At 35.1% G+C, this 10,698-nt stretch overlaps 1 protein-coding gene across 1 annotated transcript; it reads left to right on the forward strand.

The window, feature by feature from the left end:
* The first annotated feature begins 280 nt into the window (after positions 1-280).
* On the forward strand, positions 281-10,023 carry LOC149193753 (ubiquitin-conjugating enzyme E2 7-like). The gene is made up of 6 exons (XM_089404892.1): positions 281-612; positions 1,459-1,561; positions 4,948-5,045; positions 5,314-5,414; positions 5,518-5,595; positions 9,699-10,023. The coding sequence occupies exons 1-6, from the start codon at positions 567-569 to the stop codon at positions 9,774-9,776; spliced, it is 504 nt and encodes a 167-aa protein (XP_089261018.1). The 5' UTR covers positions 281-566; the 3' UTR covers positions 9,777-10,023.
* The last annotated feature ends 675 nt before the right edge of the window (positions 10,024-10,698 follow it).

The raw sequence follows: 10,698 nt of genomic DNA on the forward strand, positions 1-10,698 counted from the left end.
TCATTAACTCATTCGCTTCAAGGCAATGCCTCCTCTAAAAGTAAGTGATTAATTGGAAAACTAAAAACCTAATCATCTCACCACCAAGTTTAACACATGGCCAACCACCGCCCCATGCCATATGGCATCAAATGGGGGCCAAAATTCCATGCTGGGACCCAAAAGAAAGATGGTGATAAAGATTAAAAAGTAAAAATAAACGCTCAACGTAACTAAATTCTTTACGACTTTATATTTTTAAATAAATGTTCTATTTATAAAAATAGCATATTACCATTCATCCATTCTTGCCACAGGGCTTACCCTCTTGGGTCTTCCCTATTAATAAAAGTTGTTGTTCTTGATGAGATTCTCCTGTGGTATACTGAGGCAAGGAGCTGCTGTATTGATATCCATATTCAAGACTGGTATCGTTGTTGAGGGCTATCTAATCCTTGGCTTCTTCAATATACAGACGCGTGGTGGGTGTGGTCGATTTCACAGTGATTTATAATCCAAGGGTGTTCCGAGCAGCTTTTAAATCTGAGGCTGCGGGAGTTGTAATCTGAGGGTGTTCACAGGGCACCATGGGAGAAAACCAGGCCAGTCTTTTACTTCGAAAGCAACTCAAAGGTTAGCGCATCGTCCTGTTTTTATGTATTTCTACCTTGTTTTGTTGTGATTTTGCTGGTATTTTGAATTTGTCCATGTATGCGGTGGATGCAATGGTTGATCTATGTCTGTAAATGAATAACATCCATTTGCTGTGGAGCTGCAAAACTTTTATTGTGCCTCGAGGAGGAAATATGGTGTTTCTTAAGTCTAGATTGATTCCATTTATAGATGATTGTATATGTGGTTTATCCATGACCTGGGCAGCTGTGAGAATCCTCAGTGGCATTTTTCCTTTTTAGCCTCTAGAGGGAAGCTTTGCTTAGCTTGTGGCTCTGCCCTAAAGGGTTTATATGATGATCCACTGGTTCTTCATCCAGGATTTTTCTGTACGCCTTTCTTTTTATTTTTCTCTCGATCTTATAATACAGATTCGTGTATTTTTTTAATGGACTGTAGATGCCTTGGTATTTCAATGCTGGTTTTGTCTTATGGAGTTTCAGAGTCTTGCAAGCTGTTTGATTAGGTTAAGTTTGGTGGGCCTTGCTTGTGTATATACACGACGTTAGTGGGTTTTGTCCAGTATTACCTCGTGGTCAACATTTTCACTATTATGGCCTACTATACGTCTGATGATGATTGTTCCTGCCAATTTAGATTTGGAGTTCCAAAACTAGGTGATTTTATGGGTTTCATGTGCTTTAAGCCTTTAGGCTCTTGTTCTTCTTAGATCTAACAAGCTGTGTGTTTCTTTCACAATTTGCTTTTAGTGGTGTATTTATTTTTCTTACTCTGTATGGTTTAAAGAATGTTTTTTGCATCTGTAAGTGTATAGGAGGCACTTAGTGTTGTCATTTGTGTGTGCAGAATTGTCTAGGAATCCAGTGGATGGATTTTCGGCTGGACTTGTAGACGATTCCAATCTTTTTGAATGGAATGTAGCCATAATGGGGCCACCAGATACATTATAGTAAGTTGGAATTATTATCAGCTTTCTTGCTTCCTATTATATCAATGATATCCCTGTTTTACGTCTACGGCAGAGAGAAAAACATTGCGACTATGTATACTTTAATTTACTTCTTTAGAACAGAAGTCTGTCAGTTCAAAACGTGATTTCTTCTTCTTTTACTGTCATTGACCTTTTCTAAATTAGAATCATCCATCATATACAAAATCAGCATTAAGACATGAATTGACATAAGTCCTAATAAAATATGGTATGTACACAGTTGTAAATTTAGATTACTAAGAGATGCTGAGCCTGACTCTGCTAATTCAATGTTAGCAGTGCTTGTTGGCCTAAGACGGTTTGATAGGACAATATTGCCAGCTCCTCTTGCATTCATCATCATGGGCAGTATAAGTTTTTTTTGCAGAGCCTTAGTTAAAACTTTCAACAATTAGGTTTAGCATGCATTTTAATTGTAATTTTTTCCAAATGGAGAACATCTGTACGTGTTCTCCATTGGAAAAAAACTCCAATCTATATTGAATTGAGCCAACATGAATTTTGAATAAACAATTGGTTGTAGTTGTTCTCATCTGGGCAGTGCTAAACTCAGCTGTGAACTTCACTCTAATTAGTTGAATGAAGAGATGGAGAAAGTCTGAATCTTGTTATACTACAATTAACAATAACACACTTTTCAGCAGGAAATCTTCGCTGAAGATACTGCTATGCATATTTTACTGATGATTTATAAGCAGATGGCACAATGGAAATATGCAAGTTTGTTGATTTACATTGCATATAAGGGTACAATTAGGTAAAATCCCATTAGGATTACACAAGTTTTAAGATACATAAAATTGAAGTCATGAAAAAGTAATTGAGATACTGGATTTTTATCACAAAAACATTGAGGCTCTAAATCAGTATTATCAGGAGAGTGTAATTGTGAGTTTGAGTTGCACTGGACAGGAAATGATTTTTTCATGTTTGACCCGAGTCTGGTAGCTTTTCTCTAAATGGCCTCCGAAGTCATCAAAATTCAATCTTATGCATGACTCATCACTCACCAAGATCATCATCATAGGCTTCTCTTTCTTGCCTGTTTCTATGCGAAACAGTAGCCCATTGCATAATTTTCTGGTATTTCTGAATCATTGTAAATTTTGTAAGATTAAAGACAATGATAATTTATAGTTCACAGATTGAAACAAAGTTAACAAACCCTTTAACATGACCCTTTAACATGAGGTCATTTCTTTTTCAGTACTCAGGAGTGTATCTTCCATGCAACAGCAACTTCAATTCCAAGCAAATGTGGGGGACAGGGCTCTCCTCCCATCTTAATTCCCTCAACCAGCAGGTGGAATACTTCTGCTGGGTGGGATGATGGCTATGATGGCTGTAAGAGCTATGTGGGCTGTGATTTGAGTTGGTAGATGGAGACAGCTGGTATAGACTCTTAGTTATTTTGGGGAATTAGGCCAATAGCATAGTCCTCCTGTTCCCCACATTTGCTTGGAATAGGAGTTGCTGTTATGAAAGCTGGAAGATGCTGGACTGCTGGATGAAAAAGGACCTCCTGCAATAAGGTTACTTTCAATTCTGCTGTTGAATTTAGTTTGTAATATGTATTCCTTTACTCATGCTGTTCTTATTTGGTTAATGATCATGTAAAAATAAAAAGTAAGATATTCCTTTCATCAATAATTTTGAATTGCTTGTTTGCTGGTTGAAGAGTGATCAGGAAAAGACTTTTTTTCCATAAGAAATATCTTTATATTCCATATGAGGAATATAAATGTTTCGGTCCTTGAGGGACTGCTCAGGCATTAAGGCTCGAAGCCATTACAAGAAATACCCATTATGAACTCAATACATCACATGCAGGGATTGAACCTGTTTGGGGGCGATAACAAGTTAACAACATTTATGCCAACCACCTGAGCTAAATCCAGTTGATGCGTGTGTGTGTATAAGTTACCAGGATTCAGATTTAAATTTGGATATGGATCCACCAGTATTTTAAACATTAATAATTTTTTATTACATTACATTAAGTCATTTTATAAACCATGTCACTCTTAACATGTTACTTTTAAGATTACTTTCATAACATGTATGTGGTTTATAAAGTTTACATTTAATTCAATTATGTACAATGGCATTGGTTTATAAAAATTACTTTAATAAATTTAAGAGCCTAATACAGAATTCCGCAAAAACAATTGTTGAACTTCAGACTCTCTCAATCCCCTCTTAAGGTGATATGTGAGGAGATGCCAACCTGAAGGAAATATGCTACATGTCACTACTGGAATTGAATCTGGGTGGGGAGGATAACAATCATTCCTCCCAACTACCAGAGATAAACCCAATTGACATGGAAGAATAAACAAAAAAAGAGGAAATATTTTGGATGCAGAAATCTTGACTGCCTTGGCTAAGGAGGGTGACAGGAAAATGAATATTTTTCATTAAGTGTCTTTAAGGAATTGAAATATGAACAGAAACTGCTGATTGAAAAAATGTAACAGTAAATATTTAGATTTGTGTAGTTACATTGAAAATGAATTATGCTTTCTTTGTGAATTTAATAACATAACCTTGGGTTGATCAAGAGAAGGTTGCTTGGCTAGAATGCAATAAAAACCCAAAATTGATTGCTGATGCTTAGAATTAATAGTTCTCTAAAGAACTTGCCAGAGAAAGAGGTCTTAAGGGTGGGCCATGATCTTAAAACCTGAAGAAGCAAAAGTCTATATGGCTTTGATAATCTGTTGATAACTTGATTGTCTATTTTATTGTTGCAGTTTGCCCACAATTTTGTTAAATGTTTCTAAGTTGAATGCTTGGGTTAAGTTTTGATTGAATAAGCCAGTCTACGTAAATTGTTTGGATGATGTAGACCTTCCATACTTGATGTGAGGTTTTCCCAACACTTGGGAAATGGACTTGGTAATGGTCCCTGCTACTTCTTTCTTTAGAATGCAAACAAAGTTAACTTGAAATTGGGAAGCTAGTTTGTTGTTTTTGGGACTTGATGTTTAATATTTATTTACTGTGATTTTGGTTATCATCAGGATTTCATTGTGGGGTTAACCAAGACTGATTTTTTTTTTAGTATTTTAGGTTATTAAGTTTCATATATTTGGGATGCCCTTTGCCTTCTTTCTCAAGGAAATTGAGTTGGCATTTTCATGTTTAGAAACTGTAATTAATAATTAAATACCAGGATATAATTTTTCTTCTGTGTCAAGGTAGCTAATCGATAGCACATCCATCTATCAAGATTCAAAACACCATCTAAATTTCTAACTGAAGCAGCTAACTGATTGTTTTAAATTAAGTTAATAGTGCAGTCTTTACTTTATCAATATCTCATGCTTTGTTCTGGTTTGCAGTGAAGGTGGCTATTTTAATGCTATCATGAGTTTTCCACCCAACTACCCAAATAGTCCTCCATCAGTGAGATTTACATCAGAAATGTGGCATCCAAATGGTTAGTTTTCCGATCTTGATAAAGTTTACACAGATTTATAGTTTCCTTGTAGTGAGATCTGCCACTCTTGTCTGGGTACATTGTTATATTTTTAAATGACATGTGCCACACCTGAGGGAATGCTGCACATTTATTCATTGCTTACAGGTTGAGAGTGCAGTTGCACTGGGTGATTTCTTGATTTATTGCTATTATGATTGAGAGCAGTGATACATTTTTTAAAATCTAAAATAAACTTTATGATTATAACCCTGTTTCTGTGTTTCAGTTTATCCAGATGGCCGTGTTTGCATTTCTATTCTTCATGCACCCGGGGATGATCCAAATGGCTACGAGCTTGCTAGTGAACGATGGTCACCTGTGCATACAGTTAGATATCTGCATTTTCTTCAAATATAACTTATTTACCCAATATGTAGTCATAAATATATAGATTAGTAGCTTCTAAACTACTTATGGATATCATTTGCAGGTGGAAACTATTCTCTTGAGTATCATATCAATGCTCTCTAGTCCCAATGATGAATCACCTGCAAACATCGATGCAGCGGTAAGCAGTGTCCTTTAATTTATGGATTTTTGGTAAATTTGATGAATATAATAAAAAGTAAGCAGTGTCCTTTAATTTTGCTTCTTAATGATCAATATAATAAAAAGTATTATAGTATGTCAGGTTGTAAATATCCAGGAAGTGTCCTTTAATTTATGGATTTTTGGTAAATTTGATGAATATAATAAAAAGTAAGCAGTGTCCTTTAATTTTGCTTCTTAATGATCAATATAATAAAAAGTATTATAGTATGTCAGGTTGTAAACATCCAGGACTGTTCGTTAGCTCCTGGATGTTTTCAAATGTTCTTTAGCTCTGTTCCTTTAATCTTTTTGCACTTTGCATTCTATAGATTTTGAAGCTGAGAAAGGATCTGTTACGCTTTGTAAATAATTACTGAATGGATGAAAGCTGTGTGTCACGATATATCTTTAGTAAGACTGGTTCAGAATCTCAGATCAAGACAGCTTTATATTTGAAGATTTGGTTCAGAATCTTATATCAAGTCATAGTTTTATATATCTAATGAGGCAAAGCAAGTGCCAACCTATGTTCTTCGGCTCACTGATTATAGTGTCATAGTATGTCCATATTCCAAAAGTGTACCTGCCAACAGGAATCTTAACTGTAATCATAGGGAGTTCGATTTGATGATTCTCTTTACAATATATCTGGTACATAGTTAGAGAAGTAAATATTAGGTGGTTGGTTTATGCGTCTTATTCAAATGAAGTATTGATTTATGCTTGATGTGGCCTTATTAGACGAGGTAGTCTTGGGTGAACCTGTGCCATTATGGTATACTTGCTTAGAGAACCATTCTGAGGTATATTTTGTACATCATATGACCACATGATTACAAGGGTAATTTGGCTGAATCTGTGCAATTATGTCACTGTTTTGTTAAGAAGACCACTACTCATGAGAATATACGATTTAATCTAGTGTGAAGTAATCAATATCTTATTGCTGAGGAAAGCTTCCAAATCAAATGAATATACAATGCAAATTTGCAAATTTGTAAAGGAAAATTATTCACGCAGGTTATGTAGAATGATCTCAAACTATATCTTAGAAGTAATAAAACTATGTTGTACTCTTTAGAATGCCTAAAATGCCTCAAATATATGCACGTATGGATTCTGTCATTTTCATAGTTGACTTGCTTGTACTTGGGAGATGGGTTCAGAGACGGTTCTCGATACATTACCATCCAGTGCATGACAGTAACCATGATGTGATGGACATTTTTAATTTGAGGTTTTTTCGCACAGGTTATGAAAAATCATATAGAGATGGATTTGTAGTAAGATAGTAAAGACAGTTGTCAGGGAATTGGCCCTATCAATTATCATCACAACCACTGGATCTGCAAAGGAGTTTCAAATTAACAAGAACTCAGATATCAAGTGTATCTCGGGATAGTATTAATTTTGTCCAGCATCAATATGTTTGATAATTTCAAGCACTCATAAAAACCTCCTCTAGACAAGATGAGATATAATTAAAGTAGGGATGGCTATAAAGTCAGAGAGAGGATATGCTGGCTTGCAAATTTATATTCATAACTGTTGCTTCCCTGCAACAAAAATCCAAACCAAGACCCTGCAACCATAACCATCAGTAATGGAATGCTGTAACAGAAAGCAGCTCGGGAATTCAAACCTGAATCGTGCCAAATTTGATTGACATCCCAGTTGCAGGCGCTCCAGCTCCCTAAATGAGAAATTGCATGGTGCACCAGGCCTGCAATGATGCACAGGGTCCTCCTATTGAGCCCTCCCTCTTCACCTCCACACATTGGCATGAATGCCATAGTGTTTGCAGACTTAACAATTGACAGTGCACTATCTTGGATGGCACACCTATTAACATTCTCTACTACCTCCTGCACTTGTGTTTGCATTAATGACATTGGGGGAGGGCTGGCCATGTCTCTCACATTTATTCCCGCTGGGATGGTGGCCATGCCCTCCCCCACCTGTACCTTCCCTGACACCTATGACCTGATACAGGTAAAAGCATTCAAACATCATCATTAAAACTAAGATATAACAAAAATTTATAAAGCTCTAATGAACCATCCAATAAAGATGAACGTTGGAAGATTTTGGAGTTGGTGTCAAGATGGAAGCTCAATAAAACGAGAGTTTTTAAGGGAGAGGGAAGAACAGGTGATTTTTATTGACAGAAGAGAATGGAGTTTATTGTTTTTGTATGTTTTGATGACTCATGCATCAGAATAGTTGACCCAGGGAATTAGAAATAAAATGAATTTATATTATTACCCTCGAAGTTCAAAATAGGACAAAGGGATTTTAAAATAAAACATATCAAAATGGAAATAAGGGGAGTGCAATGGTTATCTCCCCAAAGTACAATAGAAAACCTAAAGCTAAGAGAACAAGAAGATGAGGTGGAGCTCAAGGCAGGGCCCCTCGAGAGTTGACGCTGCAGGACTCCTGACAGTGTGCAGTGGTACATATTTTGCATACTACAAAGAGGCAGGAATGAGAATGAACTAATAGTGGATCGACCTGCTTTATTTTTTTCATTATCAAAAAATGGGGTTTATTGAACATTGGACTTTATAGTGTATGTCATTTTAAAAATATAGTTCGAGTCATTGAAAGAAGCCAATAAGCCTGCCATTTTTTTTTCAAAAATTGGGGTTTCTTGAACATCCGGACATTATGTAGAGGATATTTTTGTTATCATCTCTTGTTTCACTTTCTTGACAACATAAAGACCTTTGATAAAATCTCTGCAGGCCAGACATCTTTGTATTCAGGTAGCAATTTTCAGTTTACATGCTTCTAACAAATGAGCAAGTTGAAGTTAGTACATGTTTGGTATCAAATATTTTGCTCACACTAGTTCTTGCTCAACATCGTTTCATATGGAGTCATTTGTTGGAATATTTGTTTCTCGTTGGAGAGGACCATAATTGGACGGAGTAAGCTTTCTATCATTTCAGTCTTTCTTTTATGGTTATTTGTGGGTCTAATGGAGATGCTTAGATATTTATAGATATATTTAGTAGAACCTCTTTACATTGAACTATTAAGGTTGTTCCACCTTAAGAAAACGGGGCTAGATTTCAATCTTATCTGAGCAAACCTACCGAGAGTTTTATACAGAAAAAGGAAGCTTCATATCAAATCGAGTCACAGACGTCTGTATTAATGATTAGCTTTTATAGATGGTAATATAGTAATATACCATATTATATCGTGGGACTCATTGAATTATCTCGTGTGTTTTGAAGTTTTCAACACAGATAATTTTAAAATATTTTGTTGGTTGAATCAGGTTTTCCAACATGGGCATATTTAGGTCAAACAAATCTATTGTAGAATGTTATTGAAAACGATGCTTCAGAGTAGCTTCAACAAACTATTGCTTTGTCTATTTGAAAAAAATAACCATTTAGATAAATTAAAATTAGAACACTGCATAATAAGAAAACTTGTTTCAGGCCAACACACGAAGGTGTTGAACATTTTATAACTAGCTTAACTTGGTAGATATTTAGCCTACTATTCAAACTCTGTTTAATCGTCCTTAATAATTTATGGAAAAGTAGCAAGTTACTAAAACTATGTGGCATCTGAACCTTAATGGAGCCATCTGGACCCAATCTTTCCGAGGTAGATATTAGTCAAGTACTCATCAAACTCTTTCTAGGAATTGAGAGATCCTTTGTATTCTTCTCTAATGATTTGTTGCAAAATAGTAAGTCTCGCTAAAACCACGGATCATCTGGATTCTGAAGCTTAATGGAGCTTAATAGTCGAGGACTGTAATGTACAAGTGCGTGGCAAAGGTTTTTAATGTAGCTTGAATAGACATGTTTCAACTCTATTTAAATGAGTTCTCTGGTAAATGTTTTTAATGTAGCTTGAGTAGACATTTTTCAACTCTATGTAGCACCTATCTGAACACGGATTTCTTACTTTCCTTGAACAATCACGAAGTTGGATCTTCAGGAATGCTTTTTAATTTTTTATTCTGTTTTTATCACTTTCTCGTTGTTTTTAATAGTGATTTGTTGGATATGCTTCTCAATAAATTGTTGATTTGCTTCTACAATATGCATGCAGAAAGAATGGCGAGAGCAGAGAGATGAATTCAAGAAGAAGGTTAGCAGAATTGTCCGGCGGTCCCAAGAAAATTTTTGAAGTCAGGTGGAACTGAACTAATTTTTTTAGTGTTGACAACTTGAGGAAAACCTACTTGTCAGTTTCAAATCGTATCGTCATAGATATTCTCTTGTATGTAGTGGTGCATCAAATCTAGAAAACCTACCTTTTGTATCCTTCTATGCAATGAACTTTGAAGCGTACAATAGGGAATGGCAAGCATGAACTTGGACGCTTCTACATGTACTCTTGATATTATTTGTAATACTAAAGGCCAATTTCACAATTGCAGTTTCTTTGTTGCTAGTGCTGCTTGATTTTGCTACGAAGTATATAAATATGATTACCGATCAAGTACCTAAATATTTATATTGTTGCCTTTTCGAGACACCAGTGTAATATGGTAATGGTAATATGTGTTAATTAAAGTACACTGTGGATGAAATTATTTTCAATTTGCAGAATTCTGCTAATCTCCTATTTTAATGTAAAACTCAAAATATAATTTAGTGATTCTTAAAGTATTGCAAAATATAGTAAGAGCCTAACTTTCCGTATTTCAAATTTTTTTTGCAGCTATTTTACTTCAATTTACTTGGACAAACTAATCAATGCAAAATCGCTATAAAAATAATTGAATTCTGTTGGCATTTACAGATCTACGAGGTTTTTCAATCAGGTGCAATGAAAATTAAAAACTTCTTGTTTTCTTATCGGATCTAAGTAAAACTAAACAATAATGACTCCACTATGTTTGCATTATAGTACATATGATTTTGTCAGTATGGAGTTGGAATGGTAAATGATAATTTACTTTGATATTTGGGGTTAAAAGATAAATGAATATTTGTAAATCCTCATCCTTAAAAATTCGAACCAGGTACATCCACTTGTAATTGTGTTGCTTTGCTGTTGATCTTATTGCCCATTCAAAATATTAATCTGTTTGCTTGAACGCTAA

This window comes from Pinus tabuliformis, chromosome 2_2 (assembly GCF_031772625.1).
Source record: "Pinus tabuliformis cultivar Carrire ecotype Pingquan chromosome 2_2, CPIR1, whole genome shotgun sequence".
Classification (NCBI taxonomy): domain Eukaryota; kingdom Viridiplantae; phylum Streptophyta; class Pinopsida; order Pinales; family Pinaceae; genus Pinus; species Pinus tabuliformis.

Coding starts and splice junctions, on each gene's coding strand:
- LOC149193753 (XM_089404892.1), top strand. CDS start 567: ATGGGAGAAAACCAGGCCAGTCTTTTACTTCGAAAGCAACTCAAAG. Junction 613..1,458: donor ACTTCGAAAGCAACTCAAAG/GTTAGCGCATCG, acceptor TTGTGTGTGCAG/AATTGTCTAGGAATCCAGTG. Junction 5,415..5,517: donor GATGGTCACCTGTGCATACA/GTTAGATATCTG, acceptor TATCATTTGCAG/GTGGAAACTATTCTCTTGAG.